The 22,498-nt window shown below is 40.4% G+C and overlaps 1 protein-coding gene and 1 long non-coding RNA gene across 2 annotated transcripts; one reads left to right on the top strand and one right to left on the bottom strand.

Moving 5' to 3' along the window:
- On the top strand, positions 1,137-3,778 carry LOC109948435. Its single transcript, XR_002271056.1, has 2 exons — positions 1,137-2,218; positions 2,380-3,778. It is a non-coding gene; the product is annotated as an uncharacterized LOC109948435 (long non-coding RNA).
- LOC18781541 (exosome complex component RRP45A) lies at positions 16,116-20,897 on the bottom strand. Its single transcript, XM_007211552.2, has 9 exons — positions 20,399-20,897; positions 19,940-20,035; positions 19,724-19,838; positions 19,244-19,324; positions 18,958-19,146; positions 18,332-18,594; positions 17,822-17,880; positions 16,803-17,047; positions 16,116-16,528 (listed from the first exon to the last, which is right to left on the bottom strand). Exons 1-8 carry the CDS (start codon positions 20,743-20,745, stop codon positions 16,824-16,826), a joined length of 1,374 nt encoding a protein of 457 aa, XP_007211614.1. The 5' UTR covers positions 20,746-20,897; the 3' UTR covers positions 16,116-16,528; positions 16,803-16,823.

The following is a 22,498-nucleotide window of genomic DNA, read 5'->3' as shown; positions in this document are numbered from 1 at the left end:
GTATTTCGACAAAACTGGTATATCCGGTTCCTATCCCACTTGTCAATTTATCTATTTATGATTGAGCTAATTGAGTGAAACCTTTCACCAATTTGGACAATCACCAAGGCCTCTCAGCAATTCAACGCGCCCCTTAAGCTAGAAGACGTGTATATATATAGTCTTTCTCTAATCTAGACGTCCTCATTTTTCTTAATATGCGGATGTGTTGTTTTAGCAGTCTTATCATTGAAAAAAAAAAACAACTACAATTAGATACCTCAAAACCTTGCATTCAGGTGAAAGAAACGTGTAGGAGTTTAATATTAAAAAGTTGTTGAGATAGGTGTTGATATACAGATATTTAGCTAGATATCAACGTGATACCAAAAGTGAGGACATGTGTTATAGAGACAATGGAACATGTGTTATACTTTCTATGTAGTGATATACAGTGCTAGGAAAAGTGAGGAAGTTATTTGAGTTGATTTGCAAGCACAAGAAGGTAAGGAAATCACAAAGTCTGAACGTTAATGAAAATGTGAACATCCGTATTAGAGATTAATTATATTTATATAACTCAAGGTGCACCTTCACTATTCTTCTTAAAATTTCACACATGTCGCAAAGGACCTATTAGTATAGTGGTTTGGAGTATTTATTCCATCAGGCAAGGTCTTGAGTTCGAGTCCTAGCATCCGTATAGTGTGTGAGAGTTTAGTATGCTATCGTCCTCTCAATAGGAAAGGTCCTCCAAAAAAAAAAGAAAAAAAAAGACACATGTCCATCCTTGTAACTATAGTTAACTCTTTATTTTTAAATATTTTAAACAAAAATAATAATTAAATAACATTAACTCTCACTCCTCTCTCCCCTCATCTCGGCCCAGCCCCATGAGTCACCCCCTCAGCAACCTTAGTCACCATTCCCCTGCAACAACTCCAGCCACCTCCCCCAACCACAACCACCACCCACACCGACAAGACCCATGAAAGGCATCTTTAAGCGTATGATTTTCTTCAATTCTTGCTACCTATGTGTGGGAACACATATTTCGATAACCAATAGATGGGCGACATGTGAAAAATGAATATTCCTTAGGTCAATTGTTTACCCTAATTAAATCATATTTAATTAGAAAAATTATCTTTGATTTAAGATGGGAATATCTCCCAAAATCAAGGATGAGATTTCCATCAAATCTCCTTGATTAATTCCAATCTCCTATTTATGGGTAAGAATAATCCTAACCAAATAAGGATTATTCTTCAAACCCTAGCATACAAAGAGCCTATAAATACATGGCTACACAAGACATTCAAGGTAACTCTTTCTATCTCGTAAAACCCTTTCCTGCCGCCACTCTCTCTCCTCTTTCTCCCACACGACTAAGTGCCACCACACACGGGTCTGCCATCTGGATCTCCCTATGGTATAAAACTCCATCCATTTTAGTTATTGTTTATCTTTATCAAGATCCAATTGAACTAACTTAGACATCGGAGGGCCTTTGGCCAACACCCCCCCAAATTATCATGAATATTGTTATCTATTTATAGATTGAAGGTCGAGGAATCAACCCATGAATATTCTTAGTACGAAATTTTTCTCAAACATTTTGGTGCTTTCATTGAAAGATTCAAAATATACTCAATGCGATGCTCTCAAATATTGTTCAAGGGAAATCCATTTCCTTTCCATCATCAGTTTCATCTGAAACCCTCAAATTATCATGGCGAGAATAATCACCACAGTCTGTCAGAATTTCCTCTAGCCACCCAATAAAAGCATAATGAGCAAAAAAACAAACAGCTTAGCAAGGAGAAAACTATGGATCTACTCTGTCACCGGCGTAGACCACCGATTTACCACGTGCGACCCGATCTGTCTCATCATGACTAGGGATCTCTGACCTCCATGCCTGGAGACTCGTGCTGTCGCTAGCCGCAGGAAAATAGCCTAGGCGGCGTTGGAAAATTCTCCACAGTTGCTGCCATCATCGAAATGACGGTTTCGGCCCGTTGCCTGGTCATGCCAACCACACCATCCCATTCCCATAAATCCAAACAGTAGAAGCCAGCACGAAGTTCCACCACCTGATGCCGACAACTCGCTAACGAAGTATCTCTAGAAAAATAGGAAGTCGTGACCAAGTTTCTTGGACATCCATCCTGATATCGTTTCGCGACACCACCAGCGTCATCGGAACCAACAACCTCCAATCTGCAAAACCCAAAAAGTTTGTTGCCATTCGTGAAACATTAATGTTTTATTATAAAATTATTGCCACATGCATTATTTAATAATTCAATTATTTTATCAAGGCGCATGTGATTTTATAATTGGCATATAATCATGCTTTTATCATGCCTACTAATTATTTTTTTCACTAATGATCAGGAAAATATCCAACGACTTGGTGACCAACTTGCAAATCCTCGGTCAACTCGATAAACGATTCTCAAATCAACCTGATTCACGATCTGTCAGTCAGGCCGATGAATGATCCTTTAAACGAGGTCGACAACCTCCAGTTGGGCCTCATGGCCAAAGTCAAAAATCCAACTCATGGCCCCATGGCCGAGGTTGGAATTTTCACCCATGGCATAGCCACAACCTCCCATCACAGCAATCCTGCTACCGCCCCCAACTACGGCCCGATCTAGGGGCAATTGCAACCAGTCCTTCCTTTGGGACCTTCCTTGACGTTCGCAGCTCCCGCATATACTTCCAACGAAATCCTAGCCCGCATGCAATTAGGCTCCACACAATTCTCTCCTCCTGATTCATGCAGTCAAGCAGACCTCGGTCTTAGAGTTGACCAACGGACTGAAAGAGTAGACAACCAAAGCAACTTGGTTGGGCAGCTCCTCAAGCAAATTGACTTGGTCCAAGACATTGGTCGTGGATCCAATGGTGAAGAGAGAAGGATGGACGAACGCACTGGGAGGCGGTTCGAGATGTCCTAAGTAGGTTGAGCATGAACAAGCAGGCAAAGAGGAAGACAGAAAATGTTGTGCAACACGCAAGCATGTCACAAGCATCCGCGAGCCCTAACTAGAATAGATCGAGTATGCGTTCGAGGTTAGGTCTAAGGACCAACGTTCACGCAGGGCACAGTCTGATATCCATGCTTGCTAGGCCTATAAGGAGATCAGCCTCGTGGCCATCCTCATGGAGAACGTGCAGGAAAATGCCCACCAGTTCGCACTGAAGAGCAAATCCCATGCCATGCGCTGTAAAAATCCTTCACAAGTTCAATTTACTAATATTCCGCTGCCAGCAAGGCAGTTGAGGTAAACATTCCCTACAGCTGATGAGGAAGTTGACCAACGACACCCACATCGTGAACTTCCCTAACAAGCACTATGCGCAGAAGATGTCGAGAAGCTCGTGAATGACTGACTTCGAGACTTCAAGGTGGGAGGATACTTGGAGGATGCCTTGCGTAGGAAGGTAGACCAAGTGAACTCCTCACCATTCATTAACAAGATGAAAGAGGCAGCTCCCTCGATCCTGCCATTTAAAAGGGTTTTCGATCTCGAAAGCCATCTCAAGCACTTCAAGAGTGCTATGATTCTATACAAAGCTAAAGACGCATTGATGTGCAAGGTGTTTGTAATGACCTTGCGAGGAGTAGCCCAAGACTAGTTCCATACCCCTTCGTCCAGGTCAATTCGAAGCTTTAAGGAGCTTACCCTCGTCTTCTTGAAAGATTACACTTTTTATTGGACTATCAAAAAGAACACTGACTATCTGTTAACTTGCAAAAGAAGCACAATGAATCCCTTTGAGACTAGATCAAGAGATTCAAGGCAAAAAAGGCAAACCTCGTAGGATGCGATGATCGAATCGCGTCCTCTGCCTTCAAGAAGGGCTTGCCAACTGAGCATGACTTATACCACGAGCTGACTATCGCTCCCATCCAGACTTTAGTAGAGGTCTTTGCTACCGCGGAACGTCACACGCTCTAGGACGACGATCGAATCGCCATATATCAAATTTTCCATCCCCAGACATCAAATTTTTAGCATATGATAACTATACTAGGCAGGTTGACCAACCGACTAAACAAGCAGGTCAGAGGAGTAACACGTTCAACAAAAAGAGCAGTGGCAAGTGTAAGTCGCAGCCCCAAGGGGAAGCTCTAGCATATGAGAACTACACCAAGTTCTCCATCTCCATACATCAAATTTTAGCCTAAGTGAAATATAAGCTTTGGGTGAAAAGACCACCACCCTTGAAGCGAGATCCAGTCAAGAGGGATATCATAAGGTATTGTGCTTTCCATAACACATGGGCATTACACAAACAACTTTTTTGCTTGGAAAAAGCACTTCGAAAAACTGGTGAGAGAAGGCCAATGCACAGAGTTTGCAGCAAAGAAGGCTATCCAGCAAAACAAGGACAACGACGCATCCAAGGAACCTTTCCAGAAAGTCATAAGGATTAACACAATATTATCCGATTCTTAGGAGTCTAGGCTGACCAATAAAGAAACGAAGAGGAAGATTAAACAGGCCACTGTTATCTCACAAGTCTTAACCAGCCTCCTATTAATTGAAGATGATTCCATGATAGGATTCTAGAAGAAAGATTTGATTGACCTTGATCTGCGGCACAATGACACCTTCGTCATCAGTATTCAGATTGCCTAATGAAAGGACCCGCCCCGAATTTTCTCAAAACCCGAGACGAACCCTTTGGAATTCCTGACATCACTCCGATGCCAGACCCAATTACTAAAGACCGAGACTTCCTGCCGAAATTTCGGCAGAGTCTCTCCTATAAATTGGACATTTTCCAAAATTTATACCTGCATAAAAACGCATTTAATATTCCCAACTGGCAGCATGCACAATATAATTTCATGCAATTCACACAAATGGCCTTCGGCCTTCCAATAATTCTTAACCAACTACCAAACATGCTAACAAAACAATTCATGCCTTAAACAAGGCAAACAATTCAAATCTAAATTATGACTAACATTTAGTCTGCGGCTGCACCTAATAACCTTAGGCTGCCTACGTACCCTCCTTGAGGGATCAAGCCACACGTAGTTCTTCCCTAAAACCCAATTCCACACTTGGGCGATTCCTTATTTCATTTCTCTGGATTTCATATAATCTCCCCATACGCCGGTACAACCAACGCCACGTATGGGGCCTATCAACACGCCGGATAACCTACGCCACGTGCGACCATGCCATACTATCATAATATCTCCCCATACGCCGGTACAACCAACGCCACGTATGGGGTCTGTCTCAACGCTGGATAACCTACGCCACGTGAGACCTGCACATCATATTACAAATCTCCCCATACGCCGGTACAACCAACGCCACGTATGGGGCCTGTCCCAACGCCGGATAACCTACGCCACGCGGGACCTCAACATCATATCACAAATCTCCCCATACGTCGGTACAACCAACGCCACGTATGGGGTCTGTCGACAGGCCGGATAACCTACGCCAAGTGCGACCTCAACACAATATCACATAATCTCCCCGTACGCCGGTACAACCAACGCCACATATGGGGCCTGTCTCAACGCCGGATAACATACGCCACGTGAGACCTGAACATCATATTACATAGCTCCCCATACGCCGGTACAACCAACGCCACGTATGAGGCCTGTCCCAACGCCGGATAACCTACGCCACGCTGGACCTAACTTTCACTTGGTGGTACTTGTAGTGAATCCAACATCCGGGGAGGTACCTAAAGTAGTGCGTATAGCACTCCAAACTGACATTCTAGACTCTGTTGTACCCTTGTACAACCATATATAATTATAGTTATATAAATTAATTCTAATATTGTGTAACCCTCCACAATCATCTAGCACCCGATAATTCCCCCTAGACAGGTGAGTTTACTCCGGGAAACTCACGGTCAACCAAGGGTCAAACTACTCTAACCCTGGTCAACCGGACCTGCAGAACCCACGACCTCCAATTTCCGATCCGAAAGTCTCTATGGGTTCTACCAGGTATAGGACACTTATCCTGCAAGTTTGGTTCAGATCGGACGGTCGGATTTCTCACGATCGCACGATCTGACAATTAATATAAAATATAAACTGTAAAATTACCATTCGGAACATCCGGGGCTCCGATTCACAATCCGTGAATTCCTACACGATCCTAGAATTACCTAGACTAACATATATTAAATTTGGGACCATCCAACGGTCCCAACCTATCGAACCCGGATAACGCACAATATGCGATTATCCGTTCGATAGTCAAACGACGTCCGAATTGAGATCCGCGAAATCCTACGCACTCGTGACAACCTAAGGATCTCATCGGAATATGGTGATACTTTTTCCACCGTTCCCACGCGCCGCCGCACGCGCCGGCAGCGCGTGGTGCACAAAGCGATAACGCTTCGCCGGAAAATCTTAAAACCACGGCTCCAAACTCCTAACCTAGGTATAACACCCTATTTGGAGCCACTTTTGTTCTTGGACCTACCCCAAAAAGTGGTCGGAAATGGCCGATCACAGTGGCCGAAGTTTCGGCCGATTTTCAATTCGAAAATCGAATTGTCTACGCTAAGAATCGATCTAATCCTACCCAACCATCAGCTAGAGCAGCTCGAGAGGTTCAAAATCCATACCTGGGTCGACGGAATTGGTGGCCGGAGGAGGGAGATCGGCGGCTTTGAAGTTTGGACGATGTCGACCGCTTCATCTCCAGATTTCGGCGAATCCGCGGCGGCTGGCGGCGGGAGGTGGCTGGGGTAGGAAGAGGATGACGGCCCGGTCATTTTGGTACCGGTCCCGTCGTCATTGGTGGCCGGAGGAGAGCACGGCCGGCCAAAACGTGGCCGGCTGTCGCGCGCGAGAGAGAGGAGAGAGAGAGACCCGCGGGGGAGAGAGAGAGAGAGAGAGAGAGAGAAAAAAAAAAACCAGATTTTTATAAAAATCTCATTTCGAAATATTTATGATTGTGCCACTGGGTTTCTTTTGACCATATCTCTCTCGTTACAACTCCGATTCGAGCCCCACTACGTGTCTATGAACTCGTCTCAGTACGACCTATCCAAAAATACAAGTCATGGTCCCAAACTCTCTCCGGTTAAAAATATGACTAAAATACCCTTAAATAATTAAATAATTAAATAAGGGTAAAATTTGAGGAAATTTGGGGTCGGGGTGTTACACCTAAGCCGTGATTGATCAAACCCACGCAGATGAGGTCAGTGCAGCTAACATCCTACAACTGTCAGCTCGTCTAGTAGATGAGCATGGAGACAATGATCAACAAGTTAGCCAAGTCACTGACCAGCTTCAATGGCTCGACTTTGATTACAGTAGGTACAATAAACTTCGACGTCTAGTCTCCACCAATAATCAACTCGCAAACCTTTATAATCATTGATGAAGTTTCCCTTACAATGGCATCCTAGGCAGGCCTTGGATTAGCAAGATCAAAGCTGTCACCTATTCCACTCATCAAAAAATCCATTAACCAATCCCTGGAGGCAGTACCGGGCAGATCAATAGTGTTCAGGTAATGGCTAGAAGATACTCCGCCCAAGAGCTAAAGAAGAGCAAACAAGTACAGTTCATACCGGTAAGTTGGACAAAATAAGCGGATGAGGAAGCAGATCATGTCCTAACAGTCGAGCAAACCAAAAAGGAAAGGGAGTAGCTACCCCTCCAATAGAAATCATAAAGTTAGGACCAAGTTGAGGGAATTCTTCCAGAAGCCTCTTTTGAAGAAGGATGGAAGCCCGAGGAGGACATTGAGCTAGTATCCCTTGATCTTGACAAGTTAGAGAGAAAATCGTGGATCGTCTTAAGCCTAAGCCCAGAAGAGAAGGTGGAACTAACTACCTTCCTCTAGAACAATAATGACTTGTTTGCATAGTCACCGTCTGACATGCCTGGAATTGACTCGCAATTCATCAATCACCTACTGCATGTCAACCCAGCTAGTAAGCCAGTTGCACAAAAAAAAAAAAAGAAACGTTGCTCCAGAGCGAGTTGTAATCATTGAAGCCGAGAGCGACAACCTCATAGCTGTCGGCTTCATTAAGAAGTCTCATACGCAAAATTGTTGGCTAACGTTGTTCTGGTAGCAAAGAAACACAAGGGCCAATGGAGAGTTTGCTTTGCCATAAATGTCTTAAGGGAGATGTATGCTTTAGTTTAAAAGCATCCTAAGGGAGATGCATGTCAACTAAAAGCTTCCTAAGGGAGTCACGGGATGATCGCCATAAACGTCCTAAGGGAGACACATGCATCTATCCAAAAACATTTTAAAATAGACGTAGGACAACGTTCAAAACATACTAAGGGAAAAATAGAAGAACACCCCTCAAGCAGGTGATGAGTAAATATTCAAGCAAAACACTCAATCAATTCACAAGACATTGTGCAAATTGAAGTTAAAGAAATAGTCGAAGTTGTTATAGTAAAGTAACCAACTGGCCAGAGTTTAACAAAGAACAGGCGATCAACAGATCCAAAAGTTCAAAAATATCAGTGAGCAATTGACATGCCCAAGTTCAGCAGATCAGATGAAGTGGTTAACCGAGACCAATAATTAAAGCCACAAATCTACAAAGAAGAAAAGTCTTAATCTTTGAAACTTTAGCATGAGACTCCTTCTCTTTGGTGCTCTTCAGCTCAAGTCTCAACCGCCTCGGCTACCTGCTCATCAGCCTCAACTACATGCTTATTAGCTACAGCCACCTACTCGTCAGCTTTGGCTACTTGTTTCATAGCATCAGCTTCAGCCTCATCAGTTGCGCCCTCTTTGGCTTCATCCTACTCGACAGTTGTAAGATCCCACATCAACCAACGGAGAGGGGGTGATGTGCCTTATATGTGCACACCCGCATCCATCTAGCACGAGGCCTTTTGGGAGCTCACTGGCTTCGGAGTCATAGGAACTCTGAAGTTAAGCGAGTTGGGGGCTAGAGCAATCCCAGGATGGGTGACCCATTGGGAAGTTGGTCGTGAGCTCCCAGAAACAAAACCGTGAGGGCAGAGAGGGGGGCCCAAAGCGGACAATATCGTGCTACGGCGGAGCCGATCCCGGGGTGCGACCATTTGGTATCAGTGCCACTCTGCCGTGTGGTGCAATTGCGCCGACGGGGACGTCGGGCCCTTAAGGGGGGTGGATTGTAAGATCCCACATCAACCAACGGAGAGGGGGTGATGTGCCTTATATGTGCACACCCGCATCCATCTAGCATGAGGCCTTTTGGGAGCTCACTGGCTTCGGAGTCGTAGGAACTCCGAAGTTAAGCGAGTTGGGGGCTAGAGCAATCCCAGGATGGGTGACCCACTGGGAAGTTGGTCGTGAGCTCCCAGAAACAAAACCGTGAGGGCAGAGAGGGAGGCCTAAAGCGGACAATATCGTGCTACGGCGGAGCCGATCCCGGGGTGCGACAATTTGGTATCAGAGCCACTCTGCCGTGTGGTGCAAGTGCGCCGACAGGGACGTCGGGCCCTTAAGGGGGGTGGATTGTAAGATCCCACATCAACCAACGGAGATGGGGTGATGTGCCTTATATGTGCACACCCGCATCCATCTAGTATGAGGCCTTTTGGGAGCTCACTAGCTTTGGAGTCGTAGGAACTCCGAAGTTAAGCGAGTTGGGGGCTAGAGCAATCCCAGGATCGGTGACCCACTGGGAAGTTGGTCGTGAGCTCCCAGAAACAAAACCGTGAGGGCAGAGAAGGGGGCCCAAAGCGGACAATATCGTGCTACGGCGGAGCCAATCCCGGGGTGTGACAACTGTAGACTCATCAGCTATCATTTCACCAACTACCAGATCCTCGGCTATATCTGTGTCCATGACGATATCCTGCTCACCTCAAGCAGAAGATCGAGTTGATCATCCAAGTCGAGACCATAAATTTCCATCTTTAAACATCACCAGCTGGGGGCAGACCAAGTTCCTGCTTTCATGGTCTGACAAACTTTGGCAGTGTACGGCTCGAGATTAAGCCTTTTACTGATCTTATGAACTGCAAGCAAAAGACACAAGTCGGTTGGCCATAAAAACTCACATGTAACAAAACTTTGGATAAATCAGCAATTCGAGATGTATCATAGCAAGACATTGCCCTAGCCGGCCAGCACAGGCCAAGACGTGGCCCAAGGAAAATCGCGGCCCAAGTAGCACAGCAAGAGGTCGCAACCCTAGCAACCCTAGCAGGCCCACGACAGCAACTGACCACAATCGACAGCAAACGGCAGGTGACTGCTACAATTGACAGCAACCGACAGGTGACGGCCGCAATAGACACTAACCAGCCACTTGGTCCTTGCCGCGAAAAAAAATTGAAGAAAAATAAAAACCCAAGTGTGATCTATCTTGGTGTGCACGACAACTCCTTTCCTTAACAAGCAGTACAATCCTCCAATGTCTCTCTCACAAGCTATAAAGTAGAGGAAAACAAGTTTGAGATATGAAGAAGAATGAAGAGAAGCCTTGCGTTTATAGCAGTTAGGTATCCTTGACCAACAAGGAGTCACAAGCCTATTCCAGCTAGGAGCCCAAGTCAAAATTGGAAGCCCATATGCATTTGGAAAGCCTAATAAATATTTCTCATCTCCTCCATGCCACATAAGCACTATGCAGAAGCTAGGAGGACATTTGTGGGAACACGTATTTTGGCAACCAATAAAGAGGCTACATGTGGAAAAGAAATTTTCCTTAGGTCAACTTATTACCCTAATTAAATCCTATTTAATTAGGGAAATTATCTTGATTTAAGATGGGAATATCTCCTGAAATCAAGGATGAGATTTTCATCAAATCTCCTTGATTAATTCCAATCTTCTATTTATGGGTAAGAATAATCCTTATTTCTTAAGGATTATTCTTCAAACCCTAGCACACAAGGAGCCTATAAATACATGACTACACAAGGCAATTCAAGGTAACTCTTTCTCACCCTAAAAACTCTTTCTTGCAGTCACTCTCTCTCCCACACGGCTAAGTGCCACCACATAAGGCTCTGGCCACCCGACTCTCCCCATGAGAGAAAACTCCATCTATTTTAGCTATTGTTGTATCTTTATCAAGATCCAATTGAACTAACTTAGGCATCGAAGATCCTTTGGCCAACACCCTTCGAGTGTGGTCTATTTACTCATATTTATTTCGCAAAGAGCGAGGAAGAGAAAGAAGGAAGATCGAAGGTCAAGGAATCAACCCACAAATATTCCCCATACGAAATTTTGCTTGAACACTATGTCCAATCAACCACTTAAACTAAGCCCGAAAAGATTGAATTCTGGTTTTACATTAGAGGGTGTGAGGTTGTTGTTGGGAGTAGACTTCGTTGGGTGGGGATGGCAAAAGGTGAACGAGGGGTGTTGTTGGGGAATGGTGGCTACTAGGGATGGGGTGCGGGGATGGGTCGGGATGAGGGAAGAGGGAATGAGTGAGGGGCTAATGTTATTTAATTAATATTTAACAGGGGTTGGTTGAGATGAGGGGAGAGGGAATGAGTGAGGCGTTAATGTTATTTAATTATTATTTAACTTTTTTTTTAAGCTTTAAATATTTAAAAACAATGAGTTAACTATGGCTACAAAAATAGACATGTGTAAAATTTTAAGAAGGGTGGTGAGGGTACACCTTGGATTAAAGTGGTGAGTAAAAATGCTCCCATATATACAAAGAGCTTCCATTGAGGGACACGCTTGTAGGGCCCACTTCGCATTGCATTTCACTAATCCAAACCGTCTATTTTGTAGATATATATATATATAGTTTTTAAGTCTATATAGTTTTGTAGGCCCCCTACAAAAAAAAAAAAAATCAACAATCCAAACTATCTAGTTTTTAAGTGTATATTCATAGATCATCCTCACAAAAAATTAGACAAATCAGAAACCGTTCCGGCATCCAATTGTGTCCTACAAAATCAATGAACACAAGGCTTCAAAAAAGTACTAAAATTTCAATAACTCAGTTGAGTGGTCAAATGATATTGGATTCAAGTAAGTTTTTGTAGAGATGATCTTTGAATGATTATCTAACAAATCGACGGATTGGATTAGTGAAATACAATACGGAGTGAACCCTACAAGGATGTCCCTTACGCTTGAGAAAAATGAGACTTGGCTGAGATTTTTAGGGGGAGAGAGAGAGAGAGAGAGAGAGAGAGAGAGAGAGAGAGAGAGGGGTTAGGGGGAGACAGATGGGGAGGTGGAGGGGCAGGGGTAGGGATGTAATTTTTATTTTGTTTTAATCTTATTTTTTCTAAAATATTAATTTTCTTTACAATTTTTTTTATTTATGGAATTTAAGTTTTAAAATTGAAATTGAAATTTTTAATTAATATTTTATGAAAATGGGGTAAAGTGAGACAAGTTTGTGTGAAATATAGGGTAAAGTGAGACAAAATGAGTTTCAGGGGGCAAAGTAAGACTAAAATCCACTTTCAGGGGGTATATCAAAACATAAGCCTTTTTTTTAAAATGAAAAGAAAGAAAGATGCACACAAAAAAAAAACACAAAAAAAAAAAAAGAGAAATGGTTTCCTTTCCATTGAATGAATGAATTCATTTAGATCATGTGAAAAAACAAAACGAGTCTAGACATTAAGAAGTTTTTGGACGTTCGTACTAGAGAATAATTTTATTTAAGGGACACCCTTTAGGGTCCTCTATGAATTTTTTTTTTCAACGATCCAAACCATTTATTTCTTAAATCCTTGCAAAAAAAATTAGACAAATTGGAAGCTGTTTCGACATCCAATTGTGTCCTACAAAGTCAATGAACACAGTGCTTCAAGAAAGTACTAAAATTTCAATAACTCAATTAAGTGGTCAAATGATATCAGATTCAAGCAATTTTTTATAGAGATAATCTTTGAATGATTATCTAAAAAATAGACAGTTTGGTTTAGTGAAATACAATATAAAGTGGGCTCTACAACGATGTCCCTCAAATAAGTTTATTTAATAGATCCCTCAATAAAAAAAACTATATATATAATGCTGACGTCCGCATTTTTCTTAAAACTAAGTTTGAAAAAGTGGTACGTAGGGGGTGTAGTAAGTAACCAACGCCATCCTTAGGTCCCCTTCACTTTGATTTCTTTTACTTATTACACTGGCTACGCTTCTTTAAAAAATTCAACAAATCACAATGGTACTTTGTTACATCCACCGCCCAAAATTACTAGGGAGGTGGGCTAACATTGTCAAGTCCTCTTTTAATGAAGCTTTATCTTTTGTTCTTTTTCAAAATTGTTTTTGTTGTTAGTGGCTATTTAGGGGTAATGGTCTTGAATTTGTGCTCCACTTCCGTTAAGCACAGTTAGTCCTCTCTTACATTTACGGTCAAATTTAGAGACAGTGTTAGTGGTGGCCAATGGCAGACCTAAGAATATTTACATAAGTGGGCATTTTTTGTTATTTTTTATCAATTATAAACCAGTATATATATATATACATATAATTTTCCTCTAATGCGGACCTCCGCATATTGTTAAAATCCTATCATCCTCTCCACACCTTATTTTTTTGCAGTTGGATTGCATTCCTTCAATTTCAAGTGGTGCACATTTTGTATATATAAACTAATGCTATTTAGACACACAACATTGACCACCTTAACTGACCACTTTATGTGGCAACTGATGTGTCATGCCATATCAATTAATGAATGTCGTCATGTCAATTAAAAAACAAATTAAAAAACCCTAGCATTCCTAGTGAGTGGCCTCATGGCAACATTCATTAATTGACATGGCATGATATATCAATTGCTACATAAGGTGGTCAGCTAAGATAGTCAATATTGTGTGTCTAAATAGCATTACTCTAAACAAAAATATGTTGCAAGAGACGTGAGAGCAACCAATGGGAGTGCTTTCTTCTTCTGCAACTCCACTTTCCCACATGTGCTTTATGTGCTTTCTTCTTCTGCATCTGGACGTTCCCAAACCCATGATTGCTTTTTATATAAATTATTTATATAGGCAAATTGTGGACTACTTGGAATTTCAGAAATCCAATCCACTTGAAAAAACAAGCTGAGAAAGGGACGACTGAATTTTCAAAGCATGTGGACGTCCGCATTAGAGAAAGACCGATCCAACTTTATATCAAGCACTCATATATGGCACATCAATATCATGTTTTTTACAAATTGATTTCACGTTCTCTAAAAAAAATAGATGAAATGTGCAATAGTGAAGTGAAAGGAGAGCCTATGATTCTCTCTTGCCTCCTTATCAAGTTCAATGCGATGAAAATAGAGACTTTTGGTAGCATAAAAAAAAAGATAACGGAGAAATCAAGCCGACGTTAATTCATTCCTGATTGAAATTCCCACCATTTCTTTTGTATTAAATATCTCATGTTGTCTTTTATTATTTTATTAGATTAAAAAGAGACACAGAATGAATGTACTAATATTAAAACAAGAAAAGACATGCACGCGTGGACTAATAGCCTAATATTTATATGCTGCAGTGGTGGACTAACATTTATTGTAGTAGAAATAACCTTATAAAATTTACACCAACTTAGAAATTTTGCCCTAGGCTGAAGCCCACTTCAGCATACACATAGGTCAGTCCTTGGAGGTAGCCGACCTCCCTAGATGTTAGTTGAACCTTCGAAGATAGATGCTAGGGAGACCTCATTACAATATTGTATTGTGTACTGCATATCTAATGGTTGTGTGACCTATTTATATTGGTTGGACATACCTTTATTACTGAAGTAATATACAGTGTGGTACTATTACGTGGCCTCGCTAACATTTCTCATTGTAATGTAAGTGGTTTAACTTTGACATGAATGATGGTTTTTCTGCCCCTGCAAGGGTGGAGCAACAAAGGTTTTGAGCATTCAGGAGAAGGTCACGACTAGTTGTTGATTCAAGATTTGAAAGCTAGTTAGGCAAAATTTACATATTTCTTGATGGTACGAGTGAATTTTTTTAAAAAACATATATAAAAAATACACCTAATCTTGGGGACGTAATGAGCCTTACACCTCAAATGCATTTTTATACAAAATTCCTAAAATCAAAGCCCTAATTTCACAAAATCACCTAATTATAATTCATGCCTAACTTAAACCCTAGAATACTCAATTTCAAATTAAAACTAAAGTTAAAGATTTAGGAGAACCCCAAGAGGAGAAGCTAAGAGAAGAGGAGAGATATGAAGTCAACTAGGCAAAAGGCTTGTAGGTTTTAATTTATTTTAATTTTGGGAGGGCTGCTAAAGATATGTAGTTTTTTTGTTTTTTTTTTTGGGGGAAAATTTTTGGGCCAGGAAGTAGCCCAACCTGCCCTCCATGAACATCCGTCCCTGGTCACGACAAGACGAACCTTTTATAATTAAAATAGGTGGCAAGTGGAGATGTGGTGATGTATGCAACTCAGGCATCCTGATAGACTGGTAGACTTGAAGAAATGACCCGATCAATTTGATCAAGCACTCGTCATCTATCTTGATTGTTCTACACTTTTAACAACATGAAAAACCAAAAGCTCTGCCCTCTACTTTATCTGTCGAATGGATGGAAAATCAGAGGTCTTTGGCATCCCCTCCAGTCAAGAATTTGGGCCTCAGAATCACTAGCTAATATGCTTGTCTCTCATGCATTTCTTCACTCATGGTTCGGCATTTTGGTGTCCTCGACATTGAGAGATTATAGAATATTATGATAGTACGGTCACGTGGTACATCTTGTACACATATTGTAATATTAGTGGATATGTATTCATACTATTCCCTAAAAAGGAAAAAATAAACCATGTTGTCCATTCATATTATAACACATGTACAAAATGTAATCATACTACTGTAGTATTATATAATTTCTCCCTAGCATAGAGGTCACACCAATCCATCCTGAATTGGAGGTTACCATCCTGAATTGGAGGTTAAACTGTCCTGGGCATAGAGGATACACGTATCTATCCTGAATTTGTTGGTTAAATTCCACTCCACTGCGGTGACGATGCTGTAGGGGAATGCAAAAATAATTTTTGATCAATTCCTACCTAATGTTGATTTCTTTCTTTATTTATTTTTGCCAAAATGAAATTAGACGTCACCTTTACCTTAAGTATTGACATTCAGGAGAGAAGATGAAATAGTAGAAAGTGGGTAGTCATCATTTCTTGCGCAACATAATTTTTTTTGTAATTTTAGTAACCTCGTTCATGTACAATTTGCACACCAAAACTAAAGGGGTAAACAAAACAAGAATACATGACAACGCAAGGTACACGACAGAGCAATACATAAAATCCTAAATGTCAACTAAACAGTTAGATGTGAGTTACCACATCTGCATGAGAAGCAACTTAGCAGCTTTAGCCAACAATGAGAACAAGATAATGCTTCATTTTTCTGGTCAACAGTTGCAAGCAACTTGGTCAAGCCAGACTCAGTTGCAGACGATCATCTATCATATCTCAATTTACTAGCCATACCGATCCCCCTCGAATCAATTTGCAGTTGATCGCAGACTTGTTCAACTCCTTTTGCCTTTCATGAGTTCCAAAGAGAACTGCAGCGCACAAATATCTGCCAAGTAACATGGTGAGAAAGCAACGTGCACAGTAAAATATCACCAAACGAAATTTTCTGTCACTCCAAGCATTTGAAAGCACGTATTCACTTTTCAGAACAAAAAAAAACAGATCAATTATCTTTTTCTAAGATTGGTGAGTAAGAAGACAAGATATCCTTGCTTTTTAAAGATAATGATTTTTTTTTAATAACAAATTTGATTTATCCACACTCAAGGCACAGAGAAGCACAAATGAAAATATGTCCAAGAAACAGAATAACACCGTACATGCCATGAGGACAAGACCATCTAGCTTGGACCTGTAGAGGAGCGATTCTTTCTCCTGGGTCTTTTGTTTTTGGGCTTCACAGCATCCTTCAAGGTTTTCTCTCCATTTGTTTGTTCTGCAGTTTCAGCTGCCCTAATGGGTGAAGGTTTTGGATTAATATCTTCAGGAGGTTCTTCTGGCTTGGCTCCGCTGGTTGTTTCCTCACCTTTTGAGTCGTTTTGTTTCTTAGTAGTCATTGACATTCCTGCACATATCATGCATCTGCAGTCAATGCCTGTAGATTAAAGTTCTCTCCATCTCATATAAATGTGCATGTGCATGTCTGGGAGTGCATGCATGTAAACGAAAGTTCTCTTCCTGTATGTGCATGTCTGTATAAGTATGCACAATCATGCATAATTATATCTACATTCTAAGTTGAACATTTCATGAATGAAACTAGTATGAACAAACATCTTACATGCCAAATATAGACTACTAAGCATGCTCATTACATCAAGCCAAAAGAAAGGTGCTCATTGTTAAATAAATTCTACAGTAATACAATGTTAATTTGCATCTTGAGTTCTTCTTTTTCTTTTACTGAGAAGTTAGATACAATCATCTAAGATTGAAACAATAGCACAATGTTGGAATTTCTAAACAAACATGAAAGTTGCGATGCTTTGTCCCACTGCTACTACGGCCATCACATCACCTCTACAGATCCACCAACTTCAATGCTATCAGCAGGGCCAACACTATTAATTTCAAAAATGGAAGCATGATTCTTAACCATTAGGTCGCATAAGAAGGGTAAAAACCAAGAACCTACATAATTTCTTTTCATTTGTAAGTCATAACCAATATGCATTTCCCCATTTTATGAGTCAATTCCACTTTCCACAAGGATGAATAACTAAATAAACAGGATCATTAATCTTAAAAACTCTGGAATGAGCTAAAGTCATCACAAGGAGCAGCAACAGGTAAATGGTCATTTTCCTTTACTCTTATAAGTGATCACAAGAAATAGTACCATGGGAAGCTAGAGAAGCTTTTAAGAAATCCGAATCAACACCCTTTGAGTATGGATCCCTGAGGAAAAATGAAAGAAGAATAATAATAAGAAAACTAGAATCAAATAAATCGATACAGGTCTAACCTTCCTAATTTATTCAACTATTTACTTTTGCTGGGCTGGGGCTTATCAAGAATGTTTTTTTACTGAAACTAGTTATACAAAGAATAAATTTATTCTTCATAGCATAGAAATAAGTGTGCATGTGCCTACAGAACCCGTTTCAAGAATATAAAATTATGTTCATTTTCCCCAATCACTTGTTTGATGGCCTATTTTTGGTTCAGCTTTTAGGAGAAAATAGGGAAGTCTAATTTTAACCCATCCACTGCTCAATATATTCCCATCCTGAGGATTTGTGGATAAGAAACAGATGGTGAGCCAGGATATTCTGAACTCAACTTGATAATCAGAAAGGAAGGATAATCAGGAGCGAGGCCCTAAATTTTCATTAAATCAGAAACTTACCAACTTGAGGGCCCCCCAATAAAATTCTTCGCATCATTAACCTTGTTAGTTTGCCTTTTGTCTGATAATTGAGTTTCACCTTCAACATCCTCACTTTGATTGGCAATGCCTTCCTCAGAAACCGGCTTTAATCTCTCCATATGATAAACAGAAGAGTTTTGTGTCACCCCTGTATTAGAAGCACCTCTATCAACATCCATGGGGTCAGAAGAAGTATGGCGCTTGATCTTGCGTAATGCTCTTTCTGTGTTGTATGAATCAACCTACATTTGAATTGCAGTAGAAAGACTAAGAATAGCTGAAACATGAGAATACATTTGACCACATAAAGCTCTTCCAAATGAATCAACATCTTGATTGTTATATCCAAATATTTATTTGAAGTAAACACTTATTTAGTCTCTTCTGATCATGAGTACTTTTCCAAGAGACCTTCCAAGCAATATTGATGAAAAATGTCACTGATGTGTACTTGAGAAAAAAAAAAAGAATCTGCCATTTGCCTTCTAGATTAGCCAGTTCATGTTATGATTCTAGAATTTTTCGTAAAGGGTTATCATTTTTCTTCAAGTGAAAGAGAGGCAAATCAAGTATTAAAAGACTGTTTCATAGAGTGAAAACCTCACCGCCTTCTTTATCTTTTCTGTCATAGCACCAGCCTTGACAGAGGCAATTCGCAAACATTGCATTATAACACTCTGCAAGACACCCTCCCCTCCAGCTTTTTGAATGGCACAAACATCTCCATTTGCATTAAGTGTTGCAGTCATTCGTCCCCCCATAACAGCCTCTTCATGATGGGTTGGATCAATCACCTATGTGGCATCGAATCAAGTCAGACAAAGAACTTAATGGTTTCAGCCAAGTTTTATGCAAACATCATATTTAGAAAGAAAAAAAACTTTTCCTTACCACTCTGCTCTCGAAACTGAAGAATGCAAAGGTTACTGCTATAGGTAGATGGTGTATGATTAGATGAAGTGGCTCCCTCTCCTGTCAAAATGCCATACATATAAAAATTAAAAGGGTTATTCCAGTGTGATATGCATAGTATTTTACACTAATACACACACGTATACTTCCTTGTGTCTTGATTTGCAAAGCTCATCACCTAGTGTCAAAAGCACAAATTAATGTTTTTGACCACAACATACAGGTCTTCTGGTAACTTTATAATTTCAGATTATTGTGTTTTTTTTGGTTAGGAATATTTATCCATTTTTATTTCGTTTGGATCTAGTTTCAGTTCGTTGGCGGAAAATATCTTCCATTTTCAAGTAGGACTTCAGGAAAATTTGAGTTCTACATGCAAACGCTTCATATAAGAATTTAATAGGACTTGATCAGTGGGAATCTGTGTACAGAGACAGAGCGAGAGCAACAGGAGCTAACCTCAGGTGGATGAACAATCACTTCCTGACCATCTTCTCCCCCCACGGAGCACTCAGGCCTCCGAAAAGTCAACAAAGCAGCCAATGCCGCAATATTAGCAGCATCAATAAGGTTTCTGTCCACATTTTATTTCTAAAAAGGTAAATTTCAATATATAGCAGGGAAAACGTAAAGAACAAAAATACAATGTCAGAATAGAAAGGAAGTAGAGCTTACCCTCCATTATCTAAAATATGGAGGTCAACACGGATAGCCCATGCTAACTTCCCCGAAAGAACACAAAGCGATTCTGTATCAACCGCCCTGCTTTCCCTGCATATTAATTCATTTCAATGCATAACAACACTGTCCTGTCACATATCTCTTCTTTCTTGTTTCTCATTACTCAAATGACAATATTGTTCAGCTCAGTAGTCCCAAAATTTATAAACAATGTGAAAATTTAACCATGCACGTCATATCCAGAGCAAGACTAAATATAACAAAAATCGAACTTTAAAACAAAAGTAAAAATGGATTCATACAGTATGTTTTATTTGGTATTGAATTTCTCACTTTTCCTATACAAATATGCATAAATTACGAAAAAAAATTCCAAATTTGGAAAACACACAAGGTTCAACTAAAATTAAAAGTAAAAACAAATTGATAGTAGAAACGGGAAAAGGAACTAACCGAAGACCTCGGTCAATTACGCGGCCCAGCTCAACAGCAGACTCACCGGGGCGGCCAGGCTCAAAGGAGGGGTCGGCCATTGGAGAGAACTCGGTGAAGATGGAGAGAGAGCCGTCATTTGGCCTATCCCGGTAAGGCTGGATAAGCTGGGCGGTGACGAAGGCCATTACATGGGTTTGGCCAAGCTGGACCTCCGCCGAGCCCTCGTCTTTGCCAAACTTGATGGTGAGGTTACGGTAGTCGAAGGGGCGACGGCCATCGATTCGGAGGTCGGAGAGTAAAGCGGTCTCGATGAACTTCTTCTCGTTCACTGACATGCGCCATGTGTTTGCTAATCTCTGCTCCATTGGAGGATTTGAGAGTCAGAGAGTGAGGAGTGAGAGAGGGGAGGGCTTAAGAGTTTGTGGTTTTGTCTGTTTTGTTTATTTGCTAGGGTTTTAGAGAATTATAATAAAGGGAACGAGACGATTCAAACGACGTCGTCATATCTTTAGAATGTTTGGGCTTCGTTGGTTGCCTGTCCTTGTGCCAGTAGTTTGTATTAGTGTTGTGCGCTTGCACCACAAAAACCGTTAAATTAACTTATACTAGCCCTGCCAATTGGTTATTAATTTTTTTTATATAATAATATTTATTTATTTATTTATAATTTTAAATAAAAAAATTTAATGTTTAGTTTTGTTTCATAACATTCTATTTGGACGAAGAAATTGAAAATTATATAAAATTTTAAAATGATATAATTTAGAAAATATAGCCAGCTCATTATCGGTCCAACTTAAGTCATCAATAGATAAAGGTTCAAATGGAGCATAAATTTCTGCTAACAAAACTGAGATTAAGAAACAACAACAAATGGGCATCAAATAGCAGATAAATTCTGGTTGGGTCCCTAGAATTTTGTTTTTGTTTTTGTATTTTTTTCTTTAATTTTTTCAAAAATAATTTGACTAATTATTGGATGACATTTTGTTGATTTAGACGTTGGGCGGGGTGAAGGATTTGGCAATAAAATTTAGTTCATGTACTTAATTTTCCAAAAAAAAGTTGAGAGTGCAAATTAAAAGTAGTGTACAAATTTATGGGGTAAATCGACAATTAACCCTCTACAAAATTTGACAGTTCCCCTCATTTTTCTTCTCCTCCCATTCCCCTACGACCCTTCAAACCTGACCAATTCCCCCACATCCCCCCTTTTGTTTTTTTCATCCCCATACCATTCACCCCATCCCCATCCTCCCCCTGATTCCCCTGTTATGACCACTACCCATAAACGAACCTAGAACTCACAGACCCAGCCCCATCCCCCATCATAGACCCACCCCCAACAAACCAAAACCCACAAACCTACCCCTCCAAACGAACCCATAACACACAGACCAGACCCATCCCTCCCCATAGATTTCTTCTCCCTTCCCCCCTCCCTTCTTTCTATTTTTCACCCCCCCTCCCTTCTTCCTCTCTCTCTCTCTCTCTCTCTCTCTCTCTCTCTCTCTCTCTCTCTCTCTCCTATTCGAGCTCCCCCCCTCCCCTTTGTATTTTTAATTACAACAAAAGGGAAAGAAGTGAAGTGGGTGGGTCCTCTATTTATTAAAATTATTCATTTGAGATTTTATGTTATTTTAACATATAAAATGATTAATTTACTTATAACAGAAAATTGGATGAAATGTTGAGATTTAGATTATAGGAGGGGAATTGGCAATAAAAATTAGTTCGTATACTTAATTTTCCAAAAAAATAAGTAAAAATTTGAGGGTGCAAATTGACAATAGCGTACAAGTTCAGAGGCAAATCGACAATTAATTATTTTGTAAATGACACTGTAGAAATTGTAAAATGACTTCTATTTTGGTGAAATTTAAACTCGGGAATTTGATGCCCCAATTTCCACAATTTTTTTCGTGCGTCATTTAATAAATTCCTAAGTTAAGTTGCCAAACAAGGAATTGTCAATTTCTCATACCCTCTATTTGGATGAAGGAATTGAATATTACATAAAATTCTAAAATGATGAAATTTAGATTTTCATAATTTTAATTTCTAGCAATTGAAGATTTTAGTGTTTGGATTTATGTATTTCGAATTTTGTGAATGACA

This window comes from Prunus persica, chromosome G4 (assembly GCF_000346465.2).
Source record: "Prunus persica cultivar Lovell chromosome G4, Prunus_persica_NCBIv2, whole genome shotgun sequence".
NCBI lineage: Eukaryota > Viridiplantae > Streptophyta > Magnoliopsida > Rosales > Rosaceae > Prunus > Prunus persica.
The sequence above is the reverse complement of the archived record's forward strand: the minus strand, read 5'-3'. Positions and strand labels throughout refer to the sequence as shown.

Excerpts from the sequence above, each read along its gene's own strand:
- LOC18781541 (XM_007211552.2), bottom strand. The coding sequence starts at position 20,745 with ATGGAGCAGAGATTAGCAAACACATGGCGCATGTCAGTGAACGAGAAG. Across the intron at positions 19,325-19,723 it reads TGATTGTTCATCCACCTGAG|GAGAGGGAGCCACTTCATCT; the intron begins GTTAGCTCCTGT and ends GCATTTTGACAG. Across the intron at positions 17,048-17,821 it reads AGCTTCTCTAGCTTCCCATG|GAATGTCAATGACTACTAAG; the intron begins GTACTATTTCTT and ends TGATATGTGCAG.